This window comes from Rutidosis leptorrhynchoides, chromosome 1 (genome assembly GCF_046630445.1).
Source record: "Rutidosis leptorrhynchoides isolate AG116_Rl617_1_P2 chromosome 1, CSIRO_AGI_Rlap_v1, whole genome shotgun sequence".
NCBI classification, from domain to species: Eukaryota; Viridiplantae; Streptophyta; class Magnoliopsida; order Asterales; family Asteraceae; genus Rutidosis; species Rutidosis leptorrhynchoides.
In genome coordinates, this window is record NC_092333.1 from 297,076,155 (window position 1) to 297,092,843 (window position 16,689).

At 34.6% G+C, this 16,689-nt stretch overlaps 1 protein-coding gene across 1 annotated transcript in view; it reads left to right on the plus strand.

Moving 5' to 3' along the window:
* LOC139898670 (cycloartenol Synthase-like) overlaps positions 1-15,316 on the plus strand; it is a 34,897-nt gene extending 19,581 nt beyond the window's left edge. The window contains exons 8-17 of the mRNA XM_071881429.1: positions 10,780-10,893; positions 12,584-12,706; positions 12,826-12,924; positions 13,039-13,095; positions 13,271-13,317; positions 13,425-13,568; positions 13,685-13,865; positions 13,965-14,045; positions 14,387-14,470; positions 15,203-15,316. Of these exons, the coding sequence (XP_071737530.1) occupies positions 10,780-10,893; positions 12,584-12,706; positions 12,826-12,924; positions 13,039-13,095; positions 13,271-13,317; positions 13,425-13,568; positions 13,685-13,865; positions 13,965-14,045; positions 14,387-14,470; positions 15,203-15,316 (1,044 nt within the window). The remainder of the gene's footprint in view (positions 1-10,779; positions 10,894-12,583; positions 12,707-12,825; positions 12,925-13,038; positions 13,096-13,270; positions 13,318-13,424; positions 13,569-13,684; positions 13,866-13,964; positions 14,046-14,386; positions 14,471-15,202) is intronic.
* The last annotated feature ends 1,373 nt before the right edge of the window (positions 15,317-16,689 follow it).

A 16,689-nucleotide genomic window follows, 5' to 3' on the forward strand; every position in this document is an offset into this window, starting at 1 on the left:
TGTCCCGATGGAATAATACGCCGATGTGTATTTGGAGATGAAGCTAGTAAAATTTTAAACCATTGTCACACAGGACCAACAGGAGGGCATTATGGGCCTCAACTAACAGCAAGAAAAGTTTATGAAGCTGGATTCTATTGGCCTACAATTTACAAAGACGCACACCTTCTTTGCAAATCCTGTGATGCATGTCAAAGGGCAGGAAAAATAAGTCAACGTGATGAAATGCCACAAAATGTCATCCAAGTATGTGAAGTATTTGACATTTGGGGTATTGACTTTATGGGTCCATTTCCAAAATCTCATAATAATCTATATATACTTGTAGCCATTGATTATGTATCTAAATGGGCGGAAGCACAAGCTCTCCCAACTAACGATGCACGAGTTGTAGTCAACTTTTTAAAACGTCTTTTTGCAAGGTTTGGAACACCGAAAGCTTTAATAAGTGATCGGGGTACTCATTTCTGTAATAATCAACTTGAGAAAGTTCTTAAAAGATATGGAGTAACTCATAAAATCTCCACCGCATATCATCCACAAACAAGTGGACAAGTTGAAAATACCAACCGAGCTTTAAAACGTATTCTAGAGAAAACCGTAGGATCAAATCCGAAGGAATGGTCCATTAAATTGGAGGATGCACTCTGGGCTTTTAGAACAGCCTACAAAACTCCAATTGGAACCACACCTTTTAGACTTGTTTATGGAAAAGCATGTCATCTTCCAGTAGAAATTGAACACAAAGCATTTTGGGCTTTGAAAACATGTAATCTTGATTTACATGAAGCCGGACGTCTACGATTAAGTCAACTAAACGAATTAGAAGAATTAAGACATGAAGCATACGAAAATTCGTTAATCTATAAAGAAAGAACGAAGAAATGGCATGATAAAAGAATCAGAAGTTCAAAAGAATTCAAAGAAGGAGACAGAGTTCTTCTTTTCAATTCACGATTCAAGCTATTTCCTGGAAAATTGAAATCAAGATGGTCTGGACCATTCATAGTCAAAAGAGTTTTCCCATACGGAACGATAGAATTAATAAATTCAAATGGGATTGAATTTAAAGTTAATGGTCACAGAGTTAAACATTACATACAGGGTCCGATGGAAGTCGACAACGAAGTTAATCACAATTTCGACACCACAGCTAACTAAGTGTGGGGAGAATCAAGTCTTTAAAGGATAATATGTATTTCTGTTAGAGTTAGATTATCTGTTTTCGTGTAGTTCTCGAAAATGGAACACGTATGGTCTTTCCCTAGCAGACCCTAAAGAACTAGTCTTCTCCCCCCATTCTGAATTTTTATTTTTTTTAGGTTTTTACAAAATGAAGACTGCCTGTGAATTAAACCATGGTCTAATGCTACACGCTTTGATCACTAAAAGAAATAATGACATACTACCGAGTGAATTAGTATCAGTAATCAGAGAAAGAATGGACGGAGTTAGAAAAGGATCCAGATGCGAAGATAATAAGTTACAATTTGGTAAAGGAAAATCAAAATCCGCAGCGAAAAGAAGAGCACGACACCTAGAACGATGTCACAAATGCGGAAAATGGTCACATGGAGGTAAATGTTCAAATAATCAAACCTATTCAAATACCGAATTTGTTACTTTATGCAGAGACGGACCGTTCATATGTTTAGAAGAAAAGACAATGAATGCTCGAGGTTACGCCTATGCAGCCATGGAAAACCAATTAAACCGACTATCTTATGAATATAATAGATCATATAACTAAGAAATCTATTTCACAGGTATGTCTGTACAGTTTTTATTTTTATTTTTATTTTTAACCTTTTGATAATAAACGCTAATTTGTTCGCTAAAAAGTATTAAATTGGTATTAAATAAAATTAGGTTTGGCGACCGAAATTATTGATATCATTCAAAAATTTATTACATCACTGCGAAATTTAACGTTTATTCTTAAGGTATAAATATCTTTACTCAATCAACCCAAAATATTTCAAAAATTCGTCATGAGTTAAATTAGGTCTTGGAACCGAAATTACTTTACCGAAAAGAGGGGCGCATATTTTTGATAATATTTGATTGATTAAAGTGGGATAAAAAGACAAAAAGATTTTTAATTTTTTTTTTTTTTTTACCATGTTTTTAAAATTAATATTTAAATCTTAAATTAATATTGTAAACTTTGTAAAAACAATATATTTAAAATTGTAAATATTTGAAAAATTAATATAAGTGTGGTATGAATTTATGAATTTTTAAATTAAGTTTGGTGTGAATTTTTAATTTTTAAAATATGAAATTTAAATTTTATGCATTTCAAATTTTAAGTTTGGTGTGAATTTTTAATTTTTAATTTTTAATTTTGAATTCTATATTTAAGTTGTGTGAATTTAAAAACAAAAATTTACTTTATCTCATTAAGTTAAGAATATGATTTTTAAAATTCGTCGTAAGTTGAAGACTAGGTCTTTGAACCGAAATTGCTTTACCCGAGGGAGGGACGAGAACTTTTATTATCATTATTTTTAATCTTATTGATTTAAAGTATGCCAAAAACATTGAAAAACCCAAAAATCTTAGCTTTTAAAACAATCGCTACAAAAAGACAAATTTTAAAATTTTGTCGAAGGACGGACTAGGACATCGATCCGAAACGACCTCGTCCTAAATAACAAGGGAAACAAAATTTTAAAATTAATTTCTTAATTGTTTTATAAGTTAAAGATTATAAAAAAAAAAAAAAAAAAAAAAAGGGTAAACTCCGCGACTCGCGGAGTTTGAAGTGCAAACCTCCGCGACTCGCGGAGGGACCACAACACAGAAAAAAAAATAAAAAGAGCTGCTCGATCAGTCACTCCCCCACACACAAACACACTGCATAAACACTCGAAACTGCACCCGAAAACCACCGAAAATCACCCCCAAAAATCTCAATTTTTAACCGTTAATCACCAAATTTTTTGCTAAAATCATGTTGAGAAGGATGATATCTAAGAACTACTCAAGAAAAACGGTAAATTTCTACACCTAAACACCATTTAATTCGAATTTTAGTGTTCTTGAGCTATTTTTCCCCAATTTGATTTTGATGCTTTTTAGTGTAATTAGACTTAAATTGTTTATGTATTATGCTTGTATAACCTAGATTGATGCTGTTTAACATGATTAGAAGCCTTAAACTTCAAATTTTGAATAATCTAGGGTTTGTGTTCTTGAGCAATTTGGGGCTTTTTGATATAAACAGGTTATGGCCGATTTTTGTCATGAATTGTTGCTAAATTGAGTAGTGTAACATGTCTAGGTAGTTAAATGATCCAAACTTTGAGCATAAACATGATTTTGAGAATTAAAGTGGACTTTTTCAAGTCCAAAATTCATGAACTTGATTTTTGAAAGATAATGCCATTTGAGACTTGTTTATTTGCTAGTAATGATTATTTTGACATGTTATTTGAGTTGAATGCTTATGAACTTGGCGAAAATTTTCGTATATGCTTATTTGAAAAAGTGTAGATTTGATAAAAATGTGAAAATAAGCTTAAGTTTGATATAAATTGATAATGTCATTGTAATTATTTTGATTGATGATTTTGCTGACACTAATGCATATTTGGATGCACAAAATTTGTGTTTGATGTGTTTTGCAGAATGAAAGGGGTGAATCTTCATCCCAAGCCCGCCATGCTCCTGCTGAGAACTTGGAACAACAGGAGGTAGATAACTACTACAAGCAGGATGTACCTCATCCAGTCATGACCTTTTCAGATATGCACTTGGAACAGTTGCACCCGAACCTGAGATTTGACAGACTTTGGATAGATTATCCAAAATATCAACGGGGTTTGCATACTCTTCATTCCAAGGTTGTTGAGGTACCGAGGGTCATAGAATGGGGACCCTTAGAAGCTGTAGAATTGGCCGGGCCAATTAGGGAATTACTGGTACAGAGGTATGGTAATTCTTCTTTTAATGACTGGATATGTTTATTCACCATACGCAGACCTGTATATAAAGTATGGTGTGAAGAGTTGTTATGTAGTATAGAGTTGAATGATCGGGTAGCTAGTTTAACCGATCGTTCTTTTATTAGATTTTTGTTAGGCGGTTCGATGCGTCACATGTCTTTACTGGACATGGCTCAGGCTTTACGTATATATACGCCTGAGGAGTTAGCGTCTGCCGATTGTAGAGGATTGATACTAAACGGTAGAAAGATAGATGAGAATTTTGATACACACGGTGTGTGGAGTCAAATGACAAGCCATCACCGTTTCAAAGGGGGAAACTACTCTTATTTGGATATAGATAGAGCCGAATTAAGAGTAATACATAGGTTTTTAGCTAATTCGATTACACAAAGGGGTAAAAACAAAGAAAAGGTAAATGAACAAGATTTGTTTTACCATATGTGTATTTGAGACCCACACAGCGCTGTAAGTATACCATATTGTGTGGGTTATTATTTATCAGCTATGGTTCGGGGGATGCGTCCACATAGCATAATAGGAGGTGGTATTTTTATTACTTTGATTGGTGAATATCTCGGTGTGGATATAAGTCGGGGGGGATTATTACTAGAAGAGCCGGAACCCCGCGACACTATAGGTTTAAATGTATACCATGGTGCGAAAGTTTTGAAGCGGCAAAATAACGCCGCAGTACGATACCATGGTAGACATCCACAGGTGGAGAGAAACCAGGAACAAGGTAATGTAGGAGGGGGAATGAGATGCAAGAAATGCATAGGTTTATAGCTTCTCAGGAATACGAAAATGCTAGACAGAGAGCATTTGAAGATTGGCAAGTTCATCAGAACCAGATCATAGCGCATTGCCAACATATAGGTAGAAACTATATTCCTACACCGAAACCCGTCTTCCCTCCTTGGTCGATAGAGATGCAGCCACCATATCCTACGTATGACCCTGCCGAAGCATTCTATAGCACTTATGGTTATGCGTGGAACCCCTATTGGTACCAATATCATCCTTAGTTTACTTATTTTTTTTTATTTTGTAATTTGTAATTATTGATATGTTTAATACTTTTGTTAATATTGTAATCATTTTTATAATAATCTAACTCTTATTCTTAGATTTTAATAATTTTTGAATGTGGGGTAATATACCAAACTTCAAAAATATGTATATATGTTTGCAGTTTATCTTATGTACACAACAGGGTAAAACAACGCATTTTCAAAGACTGGCATTAAGTTCAGCAAAAGCAACTAATTTTGACGACAAGATGCAAAATATATGTGAAATAACAACAAGACGGAATGAACAAATGATGTGCACCATTTATCATTCAGCAAACAAACGCCAATATATTTGGAAACTTTGGTAAAAATTTAATCATTTTCACACAAATCACCCTCAATAATTTAAATTGTTACTGATTTCTTGCAAATGAGGGCATTGCAAGATCTTAAGTGTGGGAAGGGGTTAAATTCTTTCGGATTTTAAAATTTTTATATTAAACACTTGGTTACCATTAAAAATACTAGTAAAGCAGTAGTTGTATTAGAATCTAGTGCTCTCTGATAAAAAAGAACAGCCCTAGTCTTATATACTAACTACCCAATTCTAGTAAAAATTTTCAAAATTTTCAATTAAATGAATTCAAAATCATGTTTATACATATTTATGAACGATAAAACTAGGTTTTAACACCGAAATTATTGTTACCTCGGAAAGGACATAAATTGAGAAACAAACTAAAATGTTAAAATTCATTTAAAATGGAATAGAGGACGATAAAAAAGAAAAAAATAAAAAGCCAAGTGTGGGAAAATTTACCAAGTTATTTTAAACATATGCCACATATATTTGTAACAAATAACTGAAAATACTTTTGCTTTGGACTAAACTAAACTGTTTTACCCAATTAAAGAAAAGAAGAGATGGATCTACACGATGAATCAATTCCATCATTAAAAGGAAGTAAAGTCTTCCGAAAAAGACACGCGCTTCTTGATTTAGGTCATGAAGTTGTCGTCCAGACCAGCTGTAGGTTGACGAAAAATCTAGAAAAGTCATCTCTAAAATCGGCTGGAAATCCACGGACCTCAGCATTAAACAGGGTCGCCAAGTGGTCAGATTTATCCTAACCATGAGAAGGATTTATCTCGTACAATGGGGGGGCACCATGCAAATTAGCTGGATAAGACTAATGAATCAGATCCCCAGAAAGGATAATCTCCTTAAAGATTAAAAATCAGCTTTTAAGACTGATATTACTCAATCCTAGAGATTGACCTTAAAGATTGAGAATTCAAACTCATGGAATTCAATGATATCTAAACTCGAGCTTGAACGAGAAAATATTTTGATAAAAAATTACAAACCGATTTGTTTTCTGAAAACCCTATTTTCAATGCGTTCATTACCATTGAACGTAAAATCCTAGGAATTCACCTGGAATTCATTAGGTCACCTGAACTAAATCGGGTGTCAACCGTAAGAACGGTGGTTGCATAGTGGTCAAAGACATGACCTTGTGCCAGACCGAAAAAAAAATTATAAGGGTGAGCTTTACTATTGCTCCTACCAAGGATAGTAATTGCGTCCGACACGTTATAGACCATAATCAAAAGCATGTCACGGGACATTGCCTTAACAGTTGCTTGTTCAACGCTTTCCTTTACAACCGGACGGTAGTTTGCCGAAAGGTAATATACGGAACAAGTAAACTGGACGTGTTGCTTTCCAAATACAAGGTTAGCAAGTGGGTGACACAAAACCGCAAGTTTTGAGCTAAAATTTTCAAATCTGAAACCCACCAAACCCACAAAAATATTTTGCAAACACCGGTAAAGGGTTATTCCGGAAAACTTATCTAGGGTAAAAACTAGATTTAATTTTCAAAAGATCAAATGTTTTCATAAAGATCCAATTTCCTTAATGGATCTAAATTTTTATAGTCATGTGGGACTGTAAACCATATCGTTACTACCATAGTTTATACCGCCGTATAGAAATCACTGATGTACAAAGTGTGAAGAATAAAGAAGTGATTCTAGTATTTCAAGACAATATTGCTTGAGGACAAGCAACGCTCAAGTGTGGGAATATTTGATAATGCTAAAAACGAACATATATTTCATAGCATTATTCCTCAAGAAAGACAAGCTTTTAGTTGAAATTGTTCTATTTACAAGTGATATTCGTTTAAATAATAAAAGGTGAAGACAGAAGACAGATTCGACGATTTGAAGACGCAAACGACCAAAAAGCTCAAAAGAACAAAAGACAATCAAAAAGGTTCCAATTATTGATAAGAAACGTCTCGAAATCACAAGAGTACAAGATTCAAAATGCAAAGTACAAGATATTAAATTGTACGCGAGGACGTTCGAAAATCCAGAACCGGGACCAGAGTCAACTCTTAACGCTCGACGCAACCGACTAAAAATTACAAGTTAACTATGTATATAAATATAATATAATATATAATTAATTATATTAATTATATATATATTATATATATATTATTAAAACCGTCGGCAGCAAGAAACTCCAAGGGTGTGAGCTGTAAATATATCTCCGCGACTCGCGGAGTTTGAAGGGCATTTTGCCGCGAGTCGCGGAGCCCCAATTTTCAACTCTGGCTATAAAGCCAACCGAATTCTGATCAAATTTCATATCTTATTTCATCTCTCTCTCAATATATACGTAATATATATATATATATATATTTATATTTTAATTTTAATTTTAATTATAATTCTAATAATAAGGGTATGTTAGCGAATGTTGTAAGGGTGTAAGTCGAAATTCTGTCCGTGTAACGCTACGCTATTTTTAACCATTGTAAGTTATGTTCAACCTTTTTACATTAATGTCTCGTAGCTAAGTTATTATTATGCTTATTTAAAACGAAGTAATCATGATGTTGGGCTAATTACTAAAATTGGGTAATTGGGCTTTGTACCATAATTGGGGTTTGGACAAAAGAACGACACTTGTGGAAATTAGACTATGGGCTAATAATGTGCTTTATATTTGTTTAACTAAATGAAAGTTTGTTAATGTTAATATAAAGATTTACAATTGGGCGTCCCTATAAATTACCATATACACTCGATCGGACACGATGGGCGGGGTATTTATATGTACGAATAATCGTTCATTTAACCGGACACGGGAATGGATTAATAGCCACTAGAATAATTAAAACAGGGGTGAAATTACATTCAAGGGTAATTGGTGTAATTGTTAACAAAGTAGTAAAACCTTGGTTTACACGCAGTCGATAACCTGGTGTATTCATTAAACAAAGTATTAAAACCTTGTTACAATTCGAATCCCCAATTAGTTGGAATATTTATCTTCGGGTATAATAATAATTTGACACGGACACTTGCAATTTATATTTATGACTGATGGACTGTTATGGACAAAAACCAGACGGACATATTAAATAATCCAGGACAAAGGACAATTAACCCATGGGCATAAAACTAAAATCAACACGTCAAACATCATGATTACGGAAGTTTAAATAAGCATAATTCTTTTATATCATATTTAATTTCCTTTATTTTATATTTAATTGCACTTCTAATTATCGCACTTTTATTTATTTTATTTTATCGCACTTTTAATTATCGTACTTTTTAATTATCGCAAGTTTATTTTTATCGCACTTTTATTATTCGCAATTTCATTATCGTTATTTACTTTACGCTTTAATTTAAGTCTTGTATTTATTTTATATTTTACATTAGGTTTTAACTGCGACTAAAGTCTTAAAATCGACAAACCGGTCATTAAACGGTAAAAACCCCCCTTTATAATAATAATATTACTTATATATATATTTGTATTTTTATAAAAGTAAACTAATATAGCGTTAAGCTTTGTTTAAAGATTTCCCTGTGGAACGAACCGGACTTACTAAAAACTACACTACTGTACGATTAGGTACACTGCCTATAAGTGTTGTAGCAAGGTTTAAGTATATCCATTCTATAAATAATAAATATCTTGTGTAAAATTGTATCGTATTTAATAGTGTTTTCCTAGTAAAATAATAACTATTTTATATACACCTCGCTTCACATCACTCATCGAACGAGCGTATGGCTCAATAGACGAATGTATTGCTTATCGTACGAACCTAAGGCTTATCGGACGAGACTAAGGCTTATCGAACGAGCCTAAGGCTTATCGAAGGATTCAATAGATTATCGGACGATCTTAAAGCTCCTCGGACGACCTTTAGGCTCATCGGACGACCTTTAGGCTCATCGAATGACCTTTAGGCTCATCGAGCGACCTTAAGACTCATCTGACGACCTTACAGCACATCGGACGACCTTAAGGCACATAGACGAATGTATGATTTATCGGAAGAGCATAACACTTATCTAATGATCTTAAGGCTTATCGTACGAGCTTAAGGCTTATCGAGCGACTTTTAGGCTTATTGAAAGACTTTTAGGCTTATAGAACGACATATTGGCTCATCGGACAACCTTAAGGCTAATCGGACGACCTTAAGGCTGATCGGGCGACCTTAAGACTCATCGAACGACCTGCAGAATCATAGGAAGACCTTAAGGCTCATCGAACGACCTGAAGGCTCTTCACACGACCTTAAGACTCATCGGACGAGCTTATGGCTCATCGAACGAGCGTATGGCTCAATAGACGAATGTATGGCTTATCGTACGAGCCTAAGGCATATCATACAAGACTAAGGCTTATCGGACAAGCCTAAGGCTTATCGAAGGATTCAATAGTTTATCGGACGATCTTAAGGCTCATCGGGCGACCTTTAGGCTCATCGGACGACCTTGGGGCTTATCGGACGACCTTTAGGCTCATCGGATGACCTTAGGGCTTATCAGACGACCTATAGGCTCATCGGACGACCTTAAGGCTCATCGGATGACCTTTAGGCTCATCCGATGAGCTTAAGGCTCATCGGCAGACCTTAAGGCTCATCGGGCGACCTTAAGGTACATCTGACGACCTTACAGCACATCGGACGACCTTAAGGCACATATGACGACCTTACAGCACATTGCACGAGCTTAAGGCTTATCGGACAAGTGTATGGCATATTGGCATATCAAACGAGCGTATGGCTTATCAGACGAGCCTAAGGCTTATCGGAGGATCCAAAAGCTTATCGTGCATACATATTATGTTTACTGTATAGAGATACGTACAAGTCCTCGTAATAGGCTGGTATTAACAAAAACACTATTTAATAAATAGAATTTAATTACCTATTGTGAGGACAAGTCTTCGCAATAGGTTGCCCGGGTTTTTGGTTTATATTGGAGGGAATTGTAAATTTAAATATAATTTGCTTTAATATAAATTGATTTATTTAAAAAAAGAAAATTAATCACCTATTGTGAGGACATGTTCTCTCAATAAGTTACCCAGGTTTTTATTTCATTTTAGAGGGAACTGAAAATTTAAATATAATTCATTTTAATAAAAATAGAATTATTGAAATAAAAATAATTATTTATTGTGAGAACATGTCCTCACAATACATCTGGTCAAAAAAAATTCAACGTTTCTCTATTTTTTGTTCTTTGACTGTAAAAAGAAAATCAAAAATAAAATAAATAACATATATTGTGAGGACTTGTCCTCACAATAGTGTTAGTCAAATTAGAAATTCAACTCAGACCCACATTTTTGTCCTTTAGCTACCCTTTTGTGAGAACATAAGTGTCCTCCCAATAAGTGTTCTCACAAAAAGTCTCTTTTCTAGTAGTGCACGTCCAAAATGTAATTATTCTAAATTTTTAATCTCTACTTCATTCAGGTGTTAAATATACTGTGTTGCTGGGTTGAAGATCCAAATTCAGAGGCTTTCAAGTTGCACCTCCCAAGAATACATGATTATTTGTGGCTCGCTGAAGATGGCATGAAAATGAAGGTATTCAGATGACTTTTACATCGCACCATCATCTGTGTGACGTTCAATTTCTGAAATAATAATAATAATAATAATAATTACGTACCTAATAATGCAGGGTTATAATGGTAGTCAATTATGGGATACTGCATTCGCTGTGCAAGCAATCATTTCAACAAACCTCATTCGAGAGTTTGGTAATACACTGAGGAAAGGACACATGTTCATAAACAAGTCACAGGTGCTCACACTTTCACTTCACTTAGACCACTCCCAACGGTGAGCCATCGGGCCGCCCTCCTTGCACTTCCTCGAGGGCGCCGATGGCATTGTACCGCCATGACTCCTCCCTCCCTCGTACTCAAGCTCCTCGCCCTGGAAAATTTCCTCATATCCACGAGAGTGAGGGCGAAGTTTTGTGGTTTTTTCAATTTTCAGTGCATTTTTTTTTCCTTTTTTTTGCTGTAAATTTATATATCATGAAAAATGGAAGTTTAAAAAAAGGTGGGTGAGGTTGAGGAAGGGGTGAGGTTGAAGATGAGTTTGGTAGGTGTAATTTATTTAATTTTGTATTTTATATTTTTATTTATATGGGACCCACTACAAAATTGATAGTTGCTAAAAATTGGGAGTTCTATACTAGTAGTATACGTGTAGTCTTCTTTTGATTTTTGTTTTTTTTTTTTTTTTTAATCATTATTTCATATATTTGATTGATAAATTATTGATTTTTAACTCTAACTTAGTTTTAATAATAATACATAAAGTAAATAAAAAAATTGAGGAAGTATGTCATGGTTGGCAATGGTGTGTTATGGGAGTGTTATGGGAGGAAGTGGTGAGAAAAGAGGAGAGAGAAAGCTGATGTGGCGCTGAGGAAGTGCCCATGACGGCGTCATGGTTGGGAGTGGTCTTAGACCACTCCCAACGGTGAGCCATCGGGCCGCCCTCCTTGCACTTCCTCGAGGGCGCCGATGGCATTGTACCGCCATGGCTCCTCCCTCCCTCGTACTCAAGCTCCTCGCCCTGGAAAATTTCCTCATATCCACGAGAGTGAGGGCGAAGTTTTGTGGTTTTTTCAATTTTCAGTGCATTTTTTTTTCCTTTTTTTTGCTGTAAATTTATATATCATGAAAAATGGAAGTTTAAAAAAAGGTGGGTGAGGTTGAGGAAGGGGTGAGGTTGAAGATGAGTTTGGTAGGTGTAATTTATTTAATTTTGTATTTTATATTTTTATTTATATGGGACCCACTACAAAATTGATAGTTGCTAAAAATTGGGAGTTCTATACTAGTAGTATACGTGTAGTCTTCTTTTGATTTTTGTTTTTTTTTTTTTTTTTTTAATCATTATTTCATATATTTGATTGGTAAATTATTGATTTTTAACTCTAACTTAGTTTTAATAATAATACATAAAGTAAATAAAAAAATTGAGGAAGTATGTCATGGTTGGCAATGTTGTGTTATGGGAGTGTTATGGGAGGAAGTGGTGAGAAAAGAGGAGAGAGAAAGCTGATGTGGCGCTGAGGAAGTGCCCATGACGGCGTCATGGTTGGGAGTGGTCTTAGTAGTAAACTTATATGTTCCTTTAAAGGTCACATCACCTTTAGATTCAATCTCCCTATCTAGCTTCTATTTAATTGCTCTCTCTCTCTCTCTCTCTCTCTCTCTCTCTCTCTGTTTTTTTTTTTTTTAAATAATAATTAAAGGTGGTAGATAACTGCACTGGCGATCTTGATTATTGGTATCGTCATATTTCGAAAGGTGCTTGGCCTTTCTCAACTGCAGATCACGGGTGGCCCATTTCTGATTGTACTGCAGAAGGCTTAAAGGTTACTACTATTGTTTATTATTATTATTATTATTATATTCTTCAAGTTATCCATCTTATTAGTTATTAATTAATACCTCCTGTTTTGTTTGTTATTTAACACGATTAATATTATATTAGGCTGCACTCCTGCTTTCGAAATTGCCCTCAGAAATTGTTGATGAACCAATGGATGAAAATCGATTATATGATTCTGTCAATGTTATTTTATCTTTACAGGTAATGTTTGTTGGGTGTTGTAATCATCCTCCTATCACATCACATTTATAATAAAATAATCTGTTAATTGTTTTTTGCTCATTGATGTGAATGTTTAATCATTAATAATTGCAGAATGGTAATGGTGGTTTTGCATCATATGAACTTACAAGATCCTACGGTTGGTTAGAGGTAGGTATCCTTTCGATCAGTTGCTATTTCACGATTGACTGTTTCTGGCGGATTCTCTTCCTGTATATTATATATATATATATATATATATATATATATATATATATATATATATATATATATATTTTTTAAAGTGTGGCAAAATGTATCATTAAACATGTACTCTGACTTTCAGTTGCTCAATCCTGCTGAAACTTTTGGTGACATCATTATCGACTACCCGTAAGATATCATCATGACCTATTTTTTTTTATTTCTTTTTTAAATTTTCATTAAGTTGTGGATCTTGTGCTTGTTTGTTTACCAACAACGGGTGTGGTATTTTTCAGATATGTAGAGTGTACTTCGGCTGCCATTCAAGCTCTGGTGGCATTCCAAAAATTGTACCCTGGTCATAGGAGACAAGAAATACAAGCTTGTATTAATAAAGCTGCTGCATTCCTTGAAACAATCCAACAACCAGATGGTTCATGGTTTGTTTTGTTCTTTTTTTCGAACCATAATTAATTTGCAATGACATACATACATGGTCCTATATATATGTATGTATGTAATCATACTAAATTTGAGGTGAACATTGATTGATCAGGTATGGTTCATGGGCGGTTTGTTACACCTATGGGACATGGTTTGGAATAAAAGGGTTAGTGGCTGCTGGAAAAAACTACTCAAATTGTTGTAGCATTCGCAAGGCTTGTAACTTTTTGTTGTCCAAACAACTTGATTCGGATGGTGGATGGGGAGAGTGCTACCTCTCTTGTCAGGATAAGGTTAAAACTTACTGTAATTAATTTTGGTAAATAACATGTACAGTCTGTGTTGTTTAACTGAATCCCATGTACCAACCAAATCTGATGTTATCAATACAGGTGTATACCAACCTTGAAGGAAATAGTTCTCACGTGGTCAATACGGGATGGGCTATGTTAGCTCTGATTGATGCTGACCAGGTTTGCATCCAAACTAATTTTACTTTATTACTTTACTTGTATTACTAATTACTACTAAATTTGAGGTTGTCCGAGCTTCAAGTAATATATATATATATATATATATATATATATATATATATATATATATATATATAGTTGATAGTTGATTCTATTGTAATAAGCCTAAATTTGATGTCTAGGCTTCGGTCCGGACTGATACAATCTTGCCGTTCAAAAAAAAAAAAATAAGCCTAAATTTTCCAAAAAAAAAGTACAGCAGTAAATTATTGATCAATTGATGGTATGTTTTCTCACAAACCAGTCTCGAAATTTAATAAAGTTATATGCTTATTGTTTAGGCCAAGAGAGATCCAACACCATTGCATCGTGCGGCAAGATTACTGATTAATTCTCAGATGGAAAATGGAGATTTCCCGCAACAGGTAATATAACTTATTATAATAATTGCATAGTAAAAATATATTGTATGATGTAATGATGCATAAAGACTTTTCAACATGGTGATAACAAAAAATATTAACCTCTGTTGGGTATTGTTGTTAGATTTTTGAATGCATAATAAATAGTACCGTAGTAATTTAATTTAATTGACAAATATGCAATATGGATTTTTTGGTAATTTAATTGATTGATTTAACCGTGGGTGATGGTTGGGATGAACACGTTGGTGGATGTGAATGATGATGATATAAAAAATAAATAAATAAAAAAAAACCCAACTTAGTGTTCATCTTTGATGGATTTTTCTAGATAATATATCAAAATTATCCTTAGGTGCAAAGCGCATGACTAATGTTAAAGAAATTTTTAAAGACTGTCGGTGTAATAAGTACTAACAACGAAGACCATTATTATTATTATTATTATTATTATTATTATTATTATTATTATTATTAATAATACGAAGACCATTATTATTATTATTATTATTATTATTATTATTATTATTATTATTATTATTATTATCCCTAGACGCTAAAAGCCATGAATACTTTTGTAGTTTCAATTGTTTAGCACTGTAGTTTTGAATTGTTGGTGCATAATCCCTAGTTCTTATTGTTCTTTTTATTATCGAGTTGTAATGAACATTGATACATTATTATGTTTGCCTTATTATGATTTGTTTATGATTATGTTATTGAATGAATGTCTAGTGTAACGATTGTTTAATTGGTTGGACGATCGAAACACAGCCCGAGGGTCAGGGACCCTCGGCCCGAGGGAGAAGACCATCGGACCGATGGTTAAGACCATCGAGCCGATGGTAGCTGGGTCTTATATAAATATGAGATGACGGGAACTAATTGAGGTTACGTATTTTTCACTTGGTTTCTTGGTTCCTGTCGATTCCAGCACTCCCTCACAACCCACAACCGAATACACTTGTTCTAGGCAATTGAATATCTAGGTTTAATCATCTAGGTTATCGAAACCTTAGGATTTCAAGTATTCGAATCAAAAGATCATAGTTTCCGCCTATAGGTCGTTGTGTTTAATCAAGATCCGTGTAATACAACAACAAATTGGTATCAGAGCCAGGTTGCCGGATTAAACTGTTTGATTCGTTTTTTAAAGGTTTAGGGTTTGTTAGGTTTTCAAGTTTTTGGTCAAAAATCTCAATTTTTGCACGTTAGAAGTTTGTTTTGTTAGTGGGTTTGTGTTAATCTAGTGCCTAGCAACCTTCGTTAAGCATTAGATCTAAGGTTCTATCGATTTCTAGCGATCTACCATTGAAACGGCCTTAAAAAACCCTAGTTGAGTCTGCATCTGTTAAGAACTACCATCGGGCCGATCGTCATAGACCATCGACCCGAATGTCTCCCCTTCGATCCGATAGTGAGCATTTGACCCGATAGTCTCCTCACCCGATAGTGTTTTACCATCGACTCGATCTTCAAAGACCATCGATCCGATCTTCGTTGACTATCGACCCGATAGACTTTATACTTCCGAGTGTTAAGTATTTCACCATCGACTCGACTGTTAGAGACCATCGAACCGATTGTAAGACCATCGAACCGATTGTCAGACCATCGAACCGATTGTGAACCAGAACAGTAACCTTTTATTTTCTTGAAATTTTTGCGAATATGTCTTCTTCAAGTAGTCAAGTTAGTCGTGAGTATGCCCTTTCACTTAGCACAGGGGTACAGAATCTCCTATTGACCGAACAAACGATTGGTTCGGCTACTAGAGCTCCGAGGTTGTCCAATCTTAATGACTTTATGACATGGAAATCTCGATTTATTAATTACTTGAACGGAGTTAACACCAGACTCTGGGAATGCATTGAAACTGAGTATAATGCTCCGGTAGGTGCTGATGGAGTCAAGAAAGAAGTGTTTGAGTTCACTCCAGAAGAGAGGGAAGCGTATGATTTACAGTGCAAAGCGTATGCACATCTATCTCAAGCTCTAGATGAGGCTATCTACTGTCAGTTTGAGAGCAATAAGACGGCTTATTCTCTCTGGCAGGCACTAGTGTCCGCTGTGGAAGGTACAGATGTCTACCGCAAAGCTAAAGCTAAGTCGTTGAAGGCAGAATGGAAACAGTTTGCTGCTAAGCCCAACGAAAGCCTGAGTGAGACTCTAATCAGGTATAGACTGATAGTTAGTAAGTGTCAAAGCTATGGAGTTGAAGT